General features: G+C 59.8%; 1 protein-coding gene across 1 annotated transcript; it reads right to left on the reverse strand.

The window, feature by feature from the left end:
- Positions 1-4,259: 4,259 nt before the first annotated feature.
- On the reverse strand, positions 4,260-19,911 carry Slc38a8 (solute carrier family 38 member 8). The gene is made up of 10 exons (XM_027933268.2): positions 19,723-19,911; positions 17,337-17,535; positions 14,863-14,995; positions 14,007-14,108; positions 13,357-13,414; positions 9,716-9,830; positions 8,490-8,637; positions 7,925-8,133; positions 6,506-6,557; positions 4,260-4,800 (listed from the first exon to the last, which is right to left on the reverse strand). Exons 1-10 carry the CDS (start codon positions 19,909-19,911, stop codon positions 4,707-4,709), a joined length of 1,299 nt encoding a protein of 432 aa, XP_027789069.2. The 3' UTR covers positions 4,260-4,706.
- Positions 19,912-20,337: the final 426 nt, after the last annotated feature.

Consider the following 20,337-nt stretch of genomic DNA (forward strand, 5'->3'; position numbering starts at 1 on the left):
GACCGCTCTGTGGGGAGGCATGTGACACATACGCTCCTGCCTGTGAGCCCTTCTGGGTCCCAGGACCATCCTGAGCTCAGCCAAGGGACTCGGGGAAGCTGCTGGGGTCACTTATGGTTTAGGGCAGCACAGGGACCCTCCGAGTCAGCAGAGCCAGCCCAGGTGGCAGTAGTGGTGTCAGCCCTGCCCCGCCCCAGGGACCCCACCTTGAGTCCTTAGCATGGACACCAGGTGGCCCAGGTAAACAAAGACTGCAGGATACCCCAGGGGCGTAGAGCTGGCCTTCTGGGGGGCAAGGCCAGGGCTGCCCAGAGCTTGGGGTGCAGCTGCTGTCTGGCAAGGCAGCCCCGTGCTGGCCTTGAGGTCCTGTTCTGGAAGCTCTGTCCTGGTTAGAGGACAGTCTCACAGAAGGCTCAAGGGACAAGGAAGAGGTGAGGCCAGCAGGGCTCCTGCAGGGCAGGGAGGCTGGGGAGTGGGGGGCAGCAGGCCATGGCCCAGGAAGCAGACCCACGGACGCGCCTCTTCCTACGCCTGCCCATGCCACCTGCCCAGCCCTCCCCTTGGCACCCCACACAACCAGAACAGCAGGCATTCGGGACAGTGGGGTGGGCTTGAGGCCTGCTGTCCCTGAGGTGCACCCTGGCGCCAGTTCCCAGCCTGTGCCCTCCTCCTGCAGGGCAGGGACCTGCAGCGGCACCCAGAGGGGGCCACTGTACCCTTAGGACTCAGTGCCAAGTCTCTCCAGGCATAACAGGGGCACCCTGCACCCCCCCTCCTGGGCTGCTGGCAGCCCCCTCACAGGCAGGGTGGGTGGGATCAGGCTCTGAAGAGAACACATTTCAACCCTAAAAGGCATAAGAGCTCCACTTGATTGACACTTCAGAGCCACGCACAGAATCAAGCACTTGGCACCATCTCCCTCATGCTCACAGCACCATCCTGGGCAGGGAAACGAAGACACAGAGAGGACGAGTAATTTGCCAGAGGTCACACAGCAAACTAATAGCTCAGGTGGACTCTAACCGAGAGCCACCTACCCACAACCCTGTGTCCAACTACCATGCACTCCATGGTGGGGGGCGGGGGAAGACCCTTAATGTCCGAATCAGTTTCCTCAAAAAGTTAAAGGCAGAGTTACCCTATGACCCAGCCATTCTATTTCTGGATACACACTATACCCACAAGAATTTTTAAAAGGCATTCAAACACGTATCTGCACCAGTATTCACGGCGGCACTGGCCACAGCAGCCAAAAGGGGGAGACAACACAAATACCCACGGACCAGCAGCAGGTACAGAACACGCCACAGCCAGTGGGCCCTGTGCGGCCCCAGGCTGCGCAGCCAGAGTCGCCAGCCACGAGCAGGGTGCTCTGGGGTGGGTGCAAGGTGGTCCGGCCGGATGGCTGCACCTGCACTGGACACGTACCCACCTTCCCTGCCGTTATTCCCGGAACATCACGCTAACCGCTGCCTACACACCCACGATGCCTCGGGGCCACATCGTCCAGAGGCCACCTGCAGTGCGCCCGGGGGAGCCCGGGGGCAGCTCCGTGGTGGAGCACCTGCCTAGCAGGTGCGGGGCCCTGGGCTCCCTCCGCAGCACAAATGAAATACCCAGAGGACGCGCCTCGTCACAGACGCACACACCACTCTGGGCAGGACACTCGGTGCCAGAGCGCCTGGTGTCTGGGGCCCTGGAACCCTGGCCAAGTCGCCAGGTGGTACCGAGGGAGGACTGCACCGAGTCATAAGGGAGTACGGCGCTGACGAGGTCACAGCAAGGATGCTCTGCGGAACCGCAAGGGAGCCACCCCGCATCCTTCCCACCAGCGCCAGGACCTGCAAACCCCGGGGCGGGAGGCAGAGCTAGGACCCACAAACCCCGCCCAGTGCCGGAACCGCAAGCCCGGGGCGACTGTGGTCGTGGGCTGGGGAGGGGTGGCACCGGGCACAACCGAAGCCTGGGATCGTCACCACGAAGCTGTCAATCATGTTACAGGAATTTCAGTCCCCACCGACTCACCTGCACAGAGGTCCCCGACGCACCCTCGAGGGCCCTGCTCCACCCCAGACTGTCCGTGGGAGGCCTCAGAGGTGGCCCTGTGGCACAGGGCCTTTTGTGTGACCCTGAGCTCGTGGACAGGTTTCCCCAGGTGCTCAGCGCCCTTGCAGCCACCATGCTCAGAGCAGGGTGAGGCCCTTGGTATACATGTGTCACGTGGTCTCTTGGAAGAGGTGGCTTTAGGCACCTGCATCTCTACACCCAAGCAGTTGTCACCGGTGACCCAGGTCAGCCTGGATCCTGCAGGCTCAGCCCCACCCACGCCGTCCTCGGCCCTCTGCCTCCCTGTCCCACACAGACCTCAAGGCGCCACTTGGCATTTGAGCAGGACAATCCAAAAGACCGTCAGCATTTTCCTCCCCAGGTCAGACAGCCAGGGGGCCTCCTTCTGCTGGCAGGCCGCTGTCCCTGTGCTGGGATGCCAACGTGTGGCTCACATCTGAACCTGCCACAGAACTGGCTGGAAACCTTGGTCCTGGTGGCAATGCGGGCACCCCAAAGCCCTTGCCCTCTCCTCCTCTTACCTTTAATGCCCGTCCACTCCCTCCTGTGTCGCTCTGCTGGGGGAGCTCTCGAATCCTCCCATTTCCCTTTTCCCATAACTGCTAGGAAACTCGGTGTCCTCTGCCAACCTTGGTGTTTTCTGGAAACGCAGCTGCCTTTCTTGGTGAGAGACACCCTAGCGGCTGTAGGTGCAGCCCCACCCTCGAGCTTCACAGTGAAAACACAGGAACAGGAGCCAGCTCCACTGGGCCAGGATGAAAGTTCCTACGTTCCCAGCAGCTCTGAGATAGCACGTGGCGGAGCCAGGTTCCCAACCAAGCTCAGGTTCAAAGCCAGGCACGTGGCCTCCCTTCATGGCAGGACCCTTACTGTGCCTGCTTTGTTATTCCTGGATTCTCTGAACAGCCTGGCCCAGCCTTCTGGCCCATGCAGCAGAGCCCTGGAGGTAGCAGGTGTCAACAAAGGCCACCATCCTCAGCTCACCTGCTAGAGCACTCTGCCTGGTGTGCATCCTGGCTCCTGAGCCTTTGTCTGGGAGGACCCTGTGGCCGCTGGACACAGGGTGGGCAGGTCACCATGGTGTTGGTTCAAGGGGACTGGGAGAGGTCCTGCGTCCCCTCACAGGGTCCAGGGCCTTTGCCTGCAGCCACGCCCCTCCCCCAGCGGCTGTGGAGGAGGCTGGTAGGGGCTCCACCCCATCCGCAGGCTGAGCACATGTCCCCCACTGTGGTCACTCCTCTGCTTGGAGCAGGCGGTAGAGGAAGCAGACAGTGGAGCTCAAGCCAAGGTCGGTTGTGACTCAGCGCTGCAGCCTGCAGGACAGGCAGCCCTGGCCTTCCCACGCCTCAGCTGCCACCTGTGCAGTGGACACTGTGCTCCCTCAAGGGAGCCCCCACAGGACTGCGTTCCGCCTGGGTCGACCAGGTGTGTCCAGACAGGACGACCTGGAGACTGAGGGGACAGGGCTGCTGATGGCATGGGGCCCTCCCGGGTGAGGGCAGCTGCTGCAGGCAGGTGGCGGGGTGGCAGGGTGGTGGCGTGTCTGAACACGCCAAGTGCCTGGACTGTGCACCTGGGGGGGGTGTCTCACAGTGTGTGAATTACAGCGTGGCGTTTAGACTGAGTGCACGTGGACAGGCTGGCACACACACAGTCCTGTCACCATCGACCTCACTGGGTCACAGACGCCGTGTGTGACATACATGGGAAGGGCACAGGCCACTGCCTGGTCACGTCCTGCCCAGGGGAAAGAGCTCTTCTGAAGGACCCTCTGCCCTGACACTCTCGGCAGCAGGCTGACTCCTGCCAGGGCAGGGTCAGGGGACAGGGGACAGGGGACAGGGTGGGGCCAGGAGGGAGCTACAGGACGATGGGCCCACTTGGCTCCTGGGCTCTCCAGGCAGAGCGAGTGGCAGGGAAGGCGTCTCCTGGGACCCACGCTGGGCTGCACCTGTGCACCTTCTGGTCCAGGCCCTGGGCAGAGGGCTCACCCCTCCACTGCCCCCGAGGGATGCCCCCAAGTCTCCTCCTGGGCGCCCGTTGCCCTCACCTTGATCAATACACCCAAAGCCTCGGCTCCCACCTCTGTGTCCTGGGCCGAGTCCTTCCCCCAGCCCTTGCCAATGTGACCTTATTTGGAGACTGGATCTTTATACATCCTAATTGAGTAACTGAGACGAGATGCAGTCAAGTTCAGAGGAGGACATACTTAATGGGGATGGCCCCGAACGAAGGGCTGGTATCCTTGTAGGGAGGAGGAGATTTGGACACACAAAGGGGAGGTGGCCAGGTGAAGACAAAAGCAGAGACTGAGTGACATCTGCAAGCCAGGGTCACGGAGGAGCACCAACAGCCACCAACAGTAAGAGAGCACGGCCCACCAGACCTCCACTGCAAAATCTGGCCTCCAGACTGGAAGCGACACGCTAATGTTGCTTTGAGTCATTGTGTGTGGTGGTTTGTCACAGCAGCTGCCAGAACCTAATTCCGTCTTTCCTCACCAGAAATCCTGGAAGGAGCAGAGTCCACGGGCAGCCTGGAAGGCAGAAGCTGTCTGTTTGCCCAGCATCTTCATGATGAAACCTGCATCGGTCTCAGGGATAGAGGTGGGAGCTGCACAGGTCACCTGTAGGGGCTGCTCAGAGCAGCTCCAGGACAGCTGCCACTGTGCTCTGCCCAAAGATGAAGGTGCCCAGCAGCACAGAGATCACGCCCCAGGCCTCCAAGCAGCACCTGCCAATTCAATGCACCACGTCAGCGCCAGGCACAGCCGGCCCTGCACCCACGAGCGAAGCCGGCCTGGAAACGTGCTGCTGGACCCCAGGAGAATCACCGGTTTTGAGAAAATTCTTTTCTCTCCTTTACCTGAGGGGATGGGTTTCTGAGTCAATTTTGGGAAATAAAGTACCCAGGCATTTCCCAAAACCTCCTCTCTCCATCTCTTAGTTCATAATCTTGTTTCTCCCCAATATTTTATCAGAGAAAAAGAAACTGAGGGGTGAGGGGCTCTGTTTCAAACTCCCCTCTTCTCATCTACTTAAGCCTCCCAATGAGGGATGAGATAGAAGCTGTAAGTCACAGTCACACACCCACTGGGGGAGGAGGGTGGTGGAGGTGTGGGGTGGGGACTGGCTGCCAGGGCCACATTCGCAAGCTTCCTAATATAATCAGGTGAGTCAAGGAGGTGGGGCAACGAGAAGATTCCCACCAACAGCAGGGTGGCCAGAGATGGCTCTGGCCCCGTCAACAGAGGCTAGGAGGACCCAGGGGCCAGGAGGGGCATCTCTGGTGAGCACATGTCAGTGCCACCCACGCACACAGTGGGGGTACGGCAGGTGTGACCCCAGCCACAGCATCCCTTGAAGCCACTCAGTGGTTCAGGAGGACGAGAGCAGCTTAGGAAGAAAATCGTCTTGAAAGCTCTCCAATAAAAACCGTGATGAGCATGGATCATGGGACAGAGCCCAAGAGCAAGATTCCAAAGAGCGCACCGGAGACATGCCATTAGGGTGCCAGATGGCCAGGGTCAGCTCTGGGCTCAGGTGGGGAGAAGCCACGCTGAGCCTGCTCTTTGGAGAAGCTGAGCTTGAGTCCAGAGGGGCTGGGGGACAGGGACACAGCCGGGCCACACCCTGGCTGTTGTGACTTCAGAGTGTCTGAATTGGGCTGAATGTGTCCCCCAAGGCTCACGTCCACCTGGGACCCATGCGTGTGACCTCTTTGGAAACAGGTCTTTGCAGAAGTGACGGCATGAGGATCTGTGAGGAGATGTCCTTCTAAGAGAAGGGCAGTGGGGGACTTGAGACCCAGAGCAGATGGCCACAGGAGGACGGAGGCAGACACGGGTGCAGCAGCTACAAGCCAAGGACACAGCGGCCACCAGCAGCCTGCAGAGTGGGCAGCCTGAGCCCAGGCTGGTCCCCAGGGCTGGGAGAGGGCGCTTTCCTTGCGTTCGGCCTCAGGAGGTGCGAATCTGCTCTGGTGGCCCTAAAACGCTAGAGCAGCATGTCCCCACCTGCCCAGCCTCTGTCTTTGCACCTGTGAATGGGAACCAGCCCCACTCTGTCCTGTCGTCTCCTGACCAGTGGAGGCTCCCCAGAAGGACGGTGGTGGTGTGTAACAGGCCCAGCGTGGCCGCACCTAGGGCACCAGCAAGACCTGCTGTCTGAGGACACTGCATGTAGCCCTGGGTCCAGCCTGCCACCGCAGCTCCCAGACTCCACCAGCAGGCAGCCTGTCCTGCCCTGGGTCTAGCCAAGTAGCCAGGACCGGGTGGATGTGCATACGCCGGGCACTGCTGGCTGGGAACCCATCTAGCTCAGCTACCCTCTTACCATGGGGATGCCCCCTCCCCACAGGAGGAGGGTGGACAGAAGCACTCTCACTCCTAAGTCCATGGGCACACCCGAGCCACCATCCTGGCTTTGAGGACACTCACTTGACTCTTGGTCCTACGGGCTCGATGCCCACGGCACAGATGAGGCACAGACCTATGAAGAGATGCAGTCAGCACCCAGGTGACCTCAGGGGCCCCTCGAGGACTTTCCCACAGGTGGCCCACAGGCCAGCCCCTCCTGGCTAGGTGGCACAATGTGGGGGCCTGAGGCTCAACTTGGAGTCAGGCAGGTGGGGGGAGTTCCAGCTCAGCACCCCTCCAACACCTTGGCCAGTGGTGACAATGGCCTCTAGAGCCTCAGTCTCTCAGGGACAGTGACAACACCGCCCACAGCAGCGTCAGTGAGGGTATGGCGGAGATGAGGCTGGCACCTGGAGGCGCTCAGCGGCTGGCAGACACGGCTTCTTTGCCTTTGCCTATGTGTACCTGTTTTAAAGTAGCTCTGGAGGGCCCACGGGATCCCCACCACCGACCTCCAGCCCGCATGGGAGGGCTGGGACTCAAGGCACCCAGCGCGAGCTAAACCGGAATACGGCGCCCAGATAGGAGCTCAGGGCGCGCGGCTGGGAGAGCTCTTCCCAGGATGGAGGAAGCCCCCCTCCACCTGTCCACCCCGAGCTCAACCCACCAGACAGCCTGCTGCTCCCACTCTGTAAGTGTCCTCAGCCTCTTGATACCCAGCTTCTCCCCGGCCCTCCATGTCAACATCTGTCCCCCAAGGCTGTTGGTGACACCCTCGCTGCCCTTCTACCTGGCCCCAAGTTGAACTTCACTTCCCGTTGGGTCTCTGGAGATCCACCCAGGGGCACCGGCCTCCCTGTTTGACATGGCAGCTGGACTGCGGCATTGAGGGTGTCTGGCTACAGGCTCCCCAATTTTACCATCTGCACAATGTGGCTGCTCTCCCAGCAGAACTGCAGGCCTGTGGGCCTCAGCTGTCCCCCCAGGGCTCCTCGGGCCCTGAAGCGCGCCCCTGCTGGCCCTGGCTGGGTTCCTTTGGGGAGAACGCCGGGTTGGGACTGGAATGCGTGCCAACACTGGGAGGTCTCTCAGGAAGCCCTCGCCTGGGGAAAGGGGGTGTGCCTCCAGTTCCGGGACGGGTGGGGACGTCCCCTCGTGTCTTTTGCACCTGGAGCTATGTGAGTTTCGCTGCAATTAAAAAATTAAGCCTCATCCTGCAGTAAGAGGCAGCAGTGGCATGTGGACAAAGCTGCGGTGGGCTCGGCCCTGCCACGCTCCAGCTGAGCCTCCTGGGACTCTGGCCTGGGCCTCCCCATCCGTGGGATCTTGAGCTGCTAAACCAGGGCAGGTGTGCAAAGCCTCAGGCCGCATGCCTGGTGACCAGGGGCCTGCCTGGGGCCCGCAGCCTGCCCACAGGGCTCCCACCCCATGGAACCTTGAGGCCCCACAGAGCTGGGCCAGTGCGAGGGGAGGGGGGCAAGCCTGGAGGCGGCCACTCACCCGGGAAGATGAAGATGAAGAAGGAGCTGATGCCCCCGATGATGCCAATGATCTCGCTGAGGTCGGGCAGGAACAGGGCCATGGCCAGTGTCACAGCGACCCACAATATGGTCAGCGGCACTCGAACCCACGGCCCCGTGGGGTCAGCTAGCACCAGGGGCCCCTGAGTCCCTCTGCAGCTCCTTGTCCAAAAATCCTGCATCACAGACCTGGAGACCGTGCCAACCCAGAAACATGGCACTCCAGGGGCCCCAGCCAGTGCTGGGCACTGCCAGTCCCCAAGTCCTCCTCTGGTCCCCCGTTCTGCCCCCAGGTGCTTACTCCCCAGGGGACCCCCAACCCTCAGGGGCTCAGCGACTGTCAGATGGGCTGCCAGCAGAGTGCAGCACGGGGGAAGGTCCAGCGCGTGTGGCTCGGCCCAGTCCTGGTTGGCGCTCACTGGGCAGCACTGGGCAAGCTCCCCAGGCCCTCCGTGCCTGGTTTCCTCCTCTCTCCTCCGAGATAACACAGCCCCACCACAGGCTGAACCCGCCCACTAGTTGCCAGCCACCCCCGCCCGGCTCACCTCCCCAGGAAGAGCACAATGGGGTAGACGGTCACAATGGAGACGGCGAAGAGGACCCGGGCGACGATGATGGCCACGTCATCACCCGGGTAGGACATCAGGATGTCAGCAGAAACTCCGGTCCCAAACGTTAAGAAGCCATAAGCCCCTGCGGCCGGAGCACAGCATCCAGCACACTTCAGACGGAGAAGGCCAACCCCCCAACACACAGGGCCCGCGGGTCTCCCTGGGAGCTGAGGGAAGGTTCCAGAAGGGCTCCCATCCCGCCCTTCTCCAAGGCCGTCCTGCTGGCCCTCAGCCTGCACGTGATGCCCCTGGGTTGCACTCCCGCCCAGCCCTGGTGTCTGCTCACAGTTGGTGCCAGGGGCCTGCCCAGAGTGGGCGGAGGCTGGAGGCTCAGTGCTTGAAAACCCAACCTGCTCCAGCCCGGCCTGCTCCTCGGACAGCCCCGGGTCAGTGGCCACCCAGAACCACACAGCTGTTAGGTGGCCTGGGACTCAAGGACAATCCCCTGGCCTCAGTGACCAGGGTCACACCTGCCCTAAAGCACACCCTCTGGCCAAGAGCTGAGGCCTCCTTGGCTTTGCTCAGGGCTCTTTCTGAAGGGGGTCTGCCAGCTCTGGGTGTCCTCCGACTCGGGGCTAGACCGACAAGCCCTGCTCTGCTGAGTTCCCTTAGGGTGGCTTCAGAAGTCCAAAGTTGCCTGGCAGGCCTGCTGCAGCCCGAGCCTTTCCAAATCAGAGGCTCCAACAGGTGGATTAAAAAGCCACCAGGCTGGGAAGTGGCCAGAAGTCATCCCGCCCCACCTCAGACCTGGCTCTGTGCTGCAATGTGCCTGTGACCTCAGGCATGTCATGGCCCCTTTCTAAGCCACACATCTGAGGATCCGCTGCCTGTCTCGCAGAGTTCGTAAGCACCCGAGCCTGTCAGCTGCAAGTGTCTTGCGAACCACCCCGATGTGGTGTCGTGAGGGCTGCACTGCTGCTGTCTCTGAGAGCAGGAGGAGCAGGGGCTTTGAGGACAGCAGAGGGTGACTCTCAGCTTTGCACATCTAGTTGTGAGGCCCTGGGCAAGCCCCGGGGCCCTCTGAGCTGCATTTATTCATCTCCGAGCGGGGCCTGTTCCTGTGGGGCGCTCAGAATAGAAACTGTGGAGCCAGCACTAGCTGTGGCTCCCCTTCCTTCTGCCACGCCCTGCCCACCCCTGGGTGCCCCGCAGGGTCCTACCTGTCAGCGAGTAGATGAGGCAGCAGGCCAGCAGGGACAGCACGGAGACCAGGGCCCAGTGGGAGAGGCTCTGGCTGCGCATGCTGCAGTAGATGGAGACGGCGGCTTCGTGACACTGGAGGGCAGAAGTGTGGTCAGCGAGACTGTGGTCAGCAGGCGTCAGGACCACCTGAACGACTGGGAATACCGCCCAAAGGCGGGGAGCACCCTGTGTGTCCAGCATTAGCAGAAGACATAAATAGACCACGGGAGACTCACACAGGCAAGACTGCATGGCTCCAAAAAGATGGAGCCCAGCTCTCCACCTGAGCCCCGAAGACTCGCAGGCATGCCACCATGAACACAGGGCCAGGCGGGAGAGCATGCCGCGGGGTGAAGTTCAGACAAGTCTGTAGCAGGGTTCCTGACCTCGGCACTACGGGCTTTGTGGGTGCAGGTCGTCTCTTGGTGGGGGCTGCTCTGTGCACTGAAGGATTGTGTGTAGCACTCCAGCTGTGATCCCCTGGATGCCCCCATTTGTGACAGCCCAAACGTCTCCAGATGTGGCCAAACGTCACTCAGGAGCATCTCTGCTCTAGGTGACAGATGGCAGAACAGTGGTTCAGGTAGAATGGGTGCCACTGGTGGGAAAAGGCAGCGAGGGGCCTCCCGGAGTGGACAGCGTCACTCAGGAGCAGACTTAAACCTGAATACTTCATGTGCAACATGTCACCTCTTACAGGACTTGCCACATAAACCGTGCAGGGGATGCAAGAGCCCCTGTGGTTGGGTGTTGCACTCGGGCAGACGTGGCACTGGCATGGCAGAGCAGCCAGGGTGGACGGATGCTGCCTCCTCTCACACACTCCGCACTCCAGGCTCCCAGGTAGGGTCTCATCACCTGGTTCCTTGCTCACCACCGCCCCACTGGTCACTCACTGAGCAGGGCCCTCCTGCGCCCCTCGGCAGCTGACCTGCCACCCAGCCCTACTCATCCTGCTTGGACCCAGCGTCCCCTCTCACACTTGGCCCCAACAAGTGCTCCTTTGGGTTTGGTGTTCAGCAGCCATCAGCTGCATGATCATGACTGTGGCCACCTTGCCGATCTGGGGCTGCCCAGAGCCTGGCATGGCTGACAACCATACCATAGTTAACCATGTTTAGTTAACCAAGTTTCCCAACTTCCCCGGCAGCCACCCTTGTCCCTCCCTGTCCCAGGCTCCGTGTCACTCAGATGCTGGTGCGTGCTGGGAATACAGTGTCAGCAAGCCGGCCACAGTGCCCTGTCATGGAGCTCCCCTCTCGGAGGTGGGGGCGGCACACTGGCCTCATCCCTCCGGGCCCCACCTGGGTGAGCCCTGGTGCACCTCCCTTGGGGCAGCTGTGTGCCTCCTTTCTCCCTGGGGTCTCCCTGAACCCCAGGAGATGAAGGCCACAGGCTAGCTGAGCCCCAAGCCCCCCGCCACAGGCAGCAGACTCTGGATGAGGCCTGCAGCTCCTCCATGCTGGGGCGCTCCTGGGACGCACACTTCCCAGACGGCCAGGAGTTCCGCCCGGCCATGACCTGAGGGTGCTCCTCCACACACCGTCCCCTGTTCACAGCAGACCCCAGGTGCCCCCACATCCCAGGCTCTGCTTTCAGTTCTGTGTGCAGAGGCACAGCGGGGCCCAACGTGGGGGCAGACCTCAGGGTGCTGGACGCACCAGGAAGCCTCCTTCCCTGTGCTCCTGCGTGGGGCTTCTGTCTGTTGACGGCGGGTGACAAAGAGGGGCCCTCAGGGTGGCTGCTCTGCAGGGCAGTTGGGGTGAGGGGGCTGGTGTGTGCAGGCTCACAGCTGCTCTGTGACAGAGGCCGAGCAGAGGTGGGGACACCAGACACAGAGACTGTGGCTGACTGTTGGGTGGGACGCTACTTGGGCCATAGCGAGGAAGGGAGCAGACACGCACCACGTGAAGGAAACATGGTGCCGAGGGGAAGACGCAGTGCCACGTCACTGGTCCCATGTATATGAAAGGCATATAAGGGGAGACCCAGGGACAGAGCAGGTCAGAGGTCCGCGGGGGCTGGGAGAGGGAGGCAGAGCGGCTGCTGACACTTAGGGGGCTCTTTTGGGGCCTGACAAACATGTTCTGAAATTGATGGTGGTGGCAGCTGTAGGCCTGTGACTCTGTCAACTTGTGCGCTTCAGAAGGTCAGGTCATACAATAAGTGACCTGCCCCTCAACAAAGAGGTAAAACCAAACCCAGAAGTCCCAGGGAGGCCTGGGCGGCTGGAATCATCCGGGCAGCCCCTCTGTTCCTCAGGCCCCACACCCAGCCTGCACAGGCCATGCAGGAGGGACCGTCCACTGCTAACTGCGCCTGGTGGCGGTTTGAATGAGGTCCGTTCCTGAGGACAACAGGCCCACCTGCCCCTCCCCGAGCTGCTCAGCCTCCATCATCTCCCCCCCCACCCCCCACCCCACCCCCCCCACCCCCCCCCCCGGCCTAACCCTGCCCCCGCTGTCAGGCAGCCAAGCAGCGCAGCGGGTGTCCTTGGAAACGGAGCCGGCCTGGTTGCTAGGAGAGCTGGGGCAGCCAAGACAAAGGTGAAGCCAGGGCCAGGCGCCCACCATGTGGCCGTGGCCGTGGCCGGGGCCAGGAGGGGCAGCCAAGCTAGAGCAGATCACAGCCAACAGCAAATCCACGCTGCGCATCTCCCAAGATGTTGGGTGTGAGAAAATCGCCTGAGCTGCTGGCTGAACCCCAGCAGCGGCACCGGGTCGGTAATAAAGATGAGAAACAGGAGTGTTTCAGATATTCCAAAAATGCTTCTCAAAAAAAAAGCAAGACGACAGCAGAGACCGGCTGTGGGAGGGGGGGGCGAGGGCACTCGAGGCTGAAAGGCGGACTGCGCCAGTCCTCGGAGCTGGGTTTTACTTTGCAGAGTCCTGTGGTTGGGGGTGGCATCAGTGGAGGGGAGGTGGTTGTTTTTAGGAGATGGAGGCAAAACTTCCCCAAAGCAAACCACGAAAAAAGGTGGCAGCTGCCAGGAGAGCAGGGAGCCCCAGTTCCACAGAGGGGCGTGGGCCGCCCCTCCTCCACCACCGCCCTCCGCCTGCCCAGGCCGGCATGCTGGGGGCTCCCTGTGCTGCGGCCTCCGCCTGGCGGACCCTCCTCCACCTGGCTGCGCCCCCATCCTTCCAGAGTCCTTGCCCCCGCCTCTGCTGGGGGGGCCACACCAGCTGCCTTCACTCCTCGCCTGCCTCTGCCACTTGGTCCCTCCAAACTGTGAACCTCACGAGACACGATCCTTCTCACCTGGCCCCTGGGACAAACCACCTGCAGGCATGGTGTCCTGGAGCATAGGAGGGCAGCCCCAGGCCTGCCCGCATGGTGACAGTCTGTCAGCACTCTGCAGAGGGGACAGGCTCCAGGTCCCCACACTCTATTGCAAACCTAGTACACATGGAGCTGCTGCTGGTGAGGACTAGGTTCCCAAGTTCAATGACAATTCACAACCCGCCAGGGAAGCCAGACGCCAACCCACTGACTTAGTCTCTGAAGACAGCCTCTGGCCAACACTGTGGGTGCCGAGAGCCCATGGCACCCTAGAACAAGTCCTCGGACTTCTCCCTGACAGGAGCAGGGAGCCTCGGAAACGGCCACACTCTGAACTCACCTGAAAACCGAAGCAGATCGTGGGGAAGACACTGAACACAGACGTCCAGGGCGGAGGGCTGCAAGTCACAAGAACAGGCGTTTGTTAAGGAAGGGGAACTCAAATCACTCGCAACTCGAGAGGATGAATTTTAAGCCATGCCAGAGGCCCTACCTGAGTACAGCTACGAGTTTTGTTTTTTTTTTTTTTAATTTCTTTTAGTTGAGGATGGACACAATTCCTTTATTTTATTTACGTGGTGCTGAGGATCAAACCCAGTGCCTTCTACATGCGAGGCGAGTGCTCTGCCACTTTCTGTCCTGGCTGAGTGGCCCACCAGCTTAGCCTCCTCACGGTCCCCTCTGCCCAAGTAACCTGGCTGCTGGGTTTTGCTGCATCCCCCTGTAGGGACACATCTACCATGGCCAGGAGCCCCAGGCTAGTGTGGCCTTCAGCACCTGTGTGGCCTGGGCCTGTAGCTGGTCATCCCTTGGGATGGCTGCAACCTTTCTAAAGAAGGAAGGGGCTTTCCTTGGCCTTGTCACGCATAAGGAAAGAGAGAGACCTCACAGGAAGGGCCAGGGCCCTGCAGGAAAGCCCAGAAGTCCCACATGCAGGCTCCCCGGGGGCCTCCCTCTGGAGGCCACGAAGAGCTGTCTGCGCAGACTCACCTCAGGGAAGGACGGGGCTCCTGCACGAGGCCATGGGGCCAGAGGTAGTACTGCACTGTGATGACCAGGGCCAGGTAACAGGAGGCCAGGGTGCCTAGGGTGCTGACACAGACGGGTGGGCGTCAGGGTGCCAACACTGGGCGACAGCCAGCGCAGGGAGGTGCACACTGGCATCCAAATTCCTGCCCTCCCTGGCCAGCGCGGTCGCATTCTCCTCCTGAGCATGCGTCCCCTCATCTGTACAAAGGGCAGCAGCACTGGCCACTCAGGCCAAGAGGCTGGGCATGTGGAGTTTTTAATGTCACTGGCGTCCTCGGAGATGATAACTTGCCCCTCACTAACAAAGGCCAGTCAGCGGCTCAGACTTGGCACCCAGGTCAGGGTACCAGTGGTCAACCTCAGGAAGAGGAGAAGACCGTGGCACAGAAGCTCTGTGGCCTGCCACGTCTATTGTTCCAGAGGCAAAAATCTACCTCTGCTCACATGCCCTGAGGGGAAAGGCCTGTGCAGCCTGGGTGAGGTGCCCCACGCTCCTTTCTTCAATAGTAAACCCAAAGCCTCAGGGGGGAAAAAAAAAATCAAGAAAAAGCTGTGCGTGTCTCTGTGCCTGTGTGTGGCTGTGGGCAGGACAAGTCGGTGACAGTTCAAGAACACAATGTCATGTCACAGCAAGCTTCTTGCAGATTTGTGTTTCCCACCAGGGGCGAGTGTCGTTTCTACAAGCTTCAATCTCTTCCCTTCTCCAAATGGGGAGCCAGAGCCCAGCGGTCCCCTCGTCCCTCCTAATGCCAGCATTCGCCAAGGGGAGACCCAGTTGGCACGCTGCCCTGCCTGGAAGCGTCTGCAGCCCCTGTACCTTGTGTATTTCTGGACGGCGATGTCCCGTGGCATGGACAGGGGCAGGATGACCAGCATGGAGAGCGTGGGCAGGGTGAAGCGCTGGGTGGCATACCACGGCTGCAGGCCGCCCGGCAGGAGGGAGTCACACACTGCCAGAGATAAGGCACAAGTGAGCCAACGAGCTTGGTGGCTGGCTGGGGTCAGACTGGGACCTGCGGGGGACTTCTGGCCGTGACTCTGGTGGAGAGCTGCTCCACGGCCTAGCTGCAGCACAACAGCAGCCCACACCTGGTGGTCTAGAACACCATGACCCAGGTCGCCAACCAGGAGAGTTAGGGCAGAGTTGAGCCAGCCAGGGCTGCCTCACGTGGGGACCGGGGCATCTTGGAAGGGTGTTGAGCTGATGGCGATTGCTCTGGAGCCTCCTGACAGCCCATCTGCAGGACAGAGCTGTCCCAGAGCCTACCTGACTTGAGGACTTGGTGCTCAGAGCTCACCCACTTCCAGGGGAGGGATAACAGAGAAGCTGGGGCTATTGCTATTCTGCCACAGCTAGAGGGCTAACATGGAGCAGATCTGAGGCAGGACAGAGGGGCAGGAGAGGACGTCCACTGCAGCAGGAGGCAGTGAGTTTCTGCAGCTGGAGCGTCAGGGCAGGTGCTCCGAGCTGGAGATGCTACGAGGGTGCGGATGCCGGAGCTCATAGGTGGGTCATGGGAAAGAGCAGGCGCTCACCCACCAGCTCCCTAGCCGCCAGGAAACTCCAGTTCAGTGTCAGGGCTATGCCAGATTCTTCTCAGAGGTGCAGTTTCTAGGATATTTCTTGAGGTCCTCAGCATTACTTACAGTGGTCATTTTTACCCAACTTACTGACTCCCCTAAACACCCCAACATCTAATTAGCTCGCCTTCCCAGGAGCTTTGGGCTTGCCAAAGAAAGTCATATCCCCAAATACCTAACCAGAAACATGGGCGGTACTCTCCACCCCAGTCAAGCGGGCAACTCACATCCTGATCAGCACTACGGTCACGGTGCTCCAACACTGGTCCTCAGCCCTCCTCAGCACAGCACTAGCAGTTCACCACTAGGAAACTTGAGAGAAGCAAGGCACTCTGTGGCCACTCACCCACCAGGAGGGTCAGGGAGACCAACTGTGATGCTGTATGACAGTGTTTCCTAAGACATGGTGGCCTTAATTCCAAAATCCCATGGCCAGGGACCTTTTCACACAGGGGTCAAAGGTCAGAGAAAAATAAATGGTAAATGGTAGACTTAAACCCAACCCTATCACTAATTATATTCCAATTAAGTCTAAACAATCCAATTCAATGTCTTGAGATTGTCAAGATGACAGAAAAATGCAAGAGCGGAACAGATGCTGTCTACAAGAAATGCATTTTAAAATTCCAGGCCACCGTCAAGTTCAAAGTACAAGAAAAGGAACAATGTCTACTGCACACATCCTGATCTGAAGGGAGCCAAGTGGCCTATTCTACAGCAGAGAAGGTGGACTCACCCAGAGATAAGGCAGAATGTTTCATAACGATAACAGAATGTCCCTAATCACAGAGCTTCAAAAAGCAAGAAGCAGAGATTGACAGAATTAAAGGGAGAAATGGACAAATCTGCAATTGCAGCTGAACTATTGAGAAAATAACTAGAACAAGATAAAAAGATGAACAGGGCTGCCACAGGAGACCTGCACAGGGCTGCTGCCCACCTGGCCTGACACCCGTTCCTGCACGCTGCACTCAGCAACTGCAGAACACAGCTCCCCACAAGCACACAGAGTGCTGCCGAGGCTGACCAAGTGCTAGGCCACAGACAAAGTCCCAACAGATCTCGGAAGACTGACAGCTGGGGTGTGGCTCCGTGTAGAACGCTTGCCTAGCTTGCCTAGCAGTTGGAACCCCAGCACTGCAAAAACAAACAAAACAGTTGAAATTACCAAGTTCTCTGTCCACAAAATAATGAAGGTAGAGACCAAAACAGGATCTAAAAAACTTCCAAACAAACGGAAATTAAACAACACAATTCAAACATCCCATAAGTTATAGAATAAGTGACAGCAAGAATTAGCAGATATTCAGAATGGTATAAAAATGAGAGTAGAACATATGGACACTGGTAAGGTGCTGCTAAGGCAGTGCTTAGAGGAAAAGTCTTAGCAGGGGACCAGAGAGAGTCCATGTCACTTAGGCATTTCAAAATTGAAGGCATTACTGGGCCTTTTTCAGCAAGGATTTCTTGCAGTTGGCTCCATCTCCCCGTCTGTGAAATGGGCTGCGACCACTGGACATCCCATGTAGGCATGGTCTCTCCTGTTCAGCTCATGACCACTGCCCTACTGCTGATGATCAGTTTGAGTCTCCCTGCCCCACCATGTTGGGAACTTGGATGTGCAGCCCCTCGGGCCCTGCCCAGTATCTTGTGTCCCACTTACTATGGGCTCTGTACCCTGGACCACTCTGACTCTTCAAGGATACTTACACTTCTCCAGCTGGTCTCCAATTACCCTGAAAAAAGCCACGGAGATCATGAGCAGGTTGATGATGAAGCAGGCCTCACACAGTTTCCCGATGGTGGGGCCACAGAGCCCATGGACCACACCCTGGTAGGTGGCCTGGCCGCTGACAGAGGCCGCGTAGCCCAGGATGACCAGCCCACTGATCAGGAAGACCAAGGAGACCTGCAGAGAAAGACTGTGGGACTATGCATGCTCAGGTCAGCAGCCCCAGGGCCTCCACTGGGCCTCTGCGGAGGCCAGGCTGGGGACTGGCTGTGGAACCTGCAGCCTCCACCAAATGGTCTTCCAATGGGCCTCTGTGGAGGCCAGGGCTGGGGACTGGCTGTGGAGCCTGGAGCCTGCAGCCTCCACCAGATGGGCTTCCACCCCTCCCTACCCTGAGTCAGAGCTGCAGAGCAGGTGGAGCCCAATGGCCACTCTGGCTCTGCAGACCTGGGTTCTGACCCCATCCTGCCCCAGCAGGACAGAAGAGACAACAGGGGTCCAGAGAGTTTAAACTACGCCCTTGGGTCGCCTGGGTGTGGGTGTGTGCGGTGGTTAGGAACCCAAGGAGGAACAGCAGGCCTGGGCCCAGAATCTAACCATGTGTGGCCTGCTGTGTGGGGCCAGACTATCCGCCCCTGCTGTTCCTTCTGTGAAATGGGCACAGCCTGCCCACCTCAGCAGGCCTGACCATGGCAGGGGACAAGCCTAGCTCAGTGCCCTCTCAGGGAGAGTGCTCCAGAAGTGGTGGCCATCCTTCAGTGCTCCAATCTCCCTCTGTGTCGGCTGAAATATTTTCCCCACTGTTTACCATGATTTCCAAACATACAGGAGAGTTAGAATGATTCTGCAGTGAGCACCACACCCACTTCCCAGCGTGGGCTAGGAGCAGCTCCTGTGCATGGCTTCAGTCTCCACCCGCTGGCCAGGGCTCTGCAGCTCGCAGCCTCCACTGATGGACGCATCGGAAGCCAGCTGCTGCTATCAGTGTGCTTCCCCGACACGGCTGCCCGCAGCTACGGAGGGCGATGTGTTCCCAGTCCCCCCATGGAATTTACACAGAATCAAGAGCAGCACCTTCCGTGTCATCGGAGTTGCACAGGAGATGCACGTGGTCACCCACTCCTTTTGGCACACACTGTTCCACAGTCTCCGGAAGGTCCGCAGGCCCCTTCCAGCCAGCTCTGCCTGTCTTTCCCTGGAAGAAACCCCTGACCTCCCCTTCCCCCTGTTCTGTGTCCCTATCTGGCTTCCTCCGCTCGGCATAGCTCTGATGACAGTACCCTGTGCTGTGTGTGCTGCTGATCACCATTTTTGCAGAGAATGGTCCACCACGTGCAGGGATGGTGCCCCAACCCGCAAACCTGCGACTTCGACTTAGTTTTTGCAGATGTCAATGACGACGAAGAGTCTTGAAGCATGTTGTTAAGAGCCTCAGGTGAAGTCACCAGGATCATGCAGCTGGCCCCAGTTCCAGTGATGAGCATCCTTCTGGGAGAGAGGAGGGGCCCCAGGAAAAGCAGGAGGTGGAGTCTGCAGTGAGGTGGTCACGCACAAGCTGCGGGCCCTGGGCCTCCAGGGGCCAGAAGAGGATGGAGGCCGTGGGCCCCTCTGACAACTTTGACCGACTCTGGCCTCCAGACTGTGGGAAGATGTTCCTGGGGCATTAAACACCCATCTGAGGTGCTCTGTCCAGCAGCTGGGGGAACAGACTCTGGCAGCTGCGCAGCTCTGCACACCCCAGCACCGTCATGTCTGGCTCCGTGAGGACCACAGCACATTTCTCTGTGCCAGAGAAGTTCCTGGCACCCAGCAGGTGCTCAGTAAAGACCTTCGGGGGTTGAAGGAAGCGTGAGAGGAGCTTCGGCCCAGAACCTCCCCCAGGACCAGTGGCCACGAAGTGACGGCAGGACAGCAAAGTCTGGCCATCTGTCCCAGGTCTGGCCTTCACAACTCCCAAGAGTCTGAGGTTCACCAGTTAGACCTCCTTCCACCGCAGCCATCGGAGCCCTCCAGCCTCTGCCCACTGAGCTCCTGGCAGGGGCCTGGGCAGCTCTGGAGGAGAAAGGATGCCCGAAGGTGGCTCCTGCCCAGCAGCAGAGCCAGATTCATGTACGGGGTGCTCAGAACTTTGCCTGTGAACCACCCGGCTCTGGCTGAGCTCACCAGCCACGGTGGAGAATGTTTCCTGCCCAGGGCCACGAGATGGACCGTGGCCTCCCCCATCAGCCAAGCAGATAGAGGGCAAGACCCCAGAGGCCCGGTTCCTAGACACGCAGCTCTGCGCCAGCAGCCTGCGGATCCCACTCAGGAGGCCGAAGCGGCCACGCAGCCACACAGGGCTCCAGAGCACCTCCTGAGACTTACCAGCTCCACCAGGAAGGCGGGCCCCACGCCCCCGGCCTTGTGGAAGGCCCAGGGGAAGCTGAGCAGCCCCGCTCCCAGCGCGGACTTCAGGAGAATGAAGATGGCGCCCACAGACGACAAGCTGCGGCTGGCAGCGGCAGGGAGGGGCTTTTCTGGAGGGCCTCTGCCTCCTCGGGTCTGTCCCTCCATGGCTGGGGACAGCAGAGGGACAGAGAGAAAGGGCAGTCTTTGCCTTCCCTTTCTTCACAGCTTAAGGTCTCGTTCCCAAGACCTCGGATTCCTCCCTCCAGGTCAGGTGGGTACAAGCTAAAAGCCCAGGTCAACCCCACCCCGCAGCCCTCTTCCTCGGCCTGGCCTGGCCGGTCCCAAGCGCCACACAGGCATTAGCTCCGTGACCTCTGCCCTCACCCCTCCACTTTCTACCCGTTTATTCTCACTTCTGTTCTCTGAACCCCGTGGTGATCCTGACCCCCTGTCCTTCCCCCGCTTCAGTCCTCCAACTCCCTCCCCCATCCACCCTCAGCCCACTCCACCACCGCCAAGCTTCCAACCTTCTGCACCCATGGCACCCCAAGCCCTGGTCCTTACCACAGATACCAACGCTAAGGGGCCAGA

The sequence above is a fragment of the Marmota flaviventris genome, chromosome 18, assembly GCF_047511675.1.
Source record: "Marmota flaviventris isolate mMarFla1 chromosome 18, mMarFla1.hap1, whole genome shotgun sequence".
NCBI lineage: Eukaryota > Metazoa > Chordata > Mammalia > Rodentia > Sciuridae > Marmota > Marmota flaviventris.

What these genes read in the sequence shown, in the direction of transcription:
- Slc38a8 (XM_027933268.2), bottom strand. Translation starts at nt 19,911, where the DNA reads ATGGAGGGACAGACCCGAGGAGGCAGAGGCCCTCCAGAAAAGCCCCTC. An exon ending in CGATCTGCTTCGGTTTTCAG is followed by an intron (nt 9,831 to 13,356) that starts GTGAGTTCAGAG and finishes TCTGCCCTCCAG; the next exon opens with TGTCACGAAGCCGCCGTCTC. An exon ending in CCTCATCTACTCGCTGACAG is followed by an intron (nt 8,638 to 9,715) that starts GTAGGACCCTGC and finishes CTCCGGCCGCAG; the next exon opens with GGGCTTATGGCTTCTTAACG.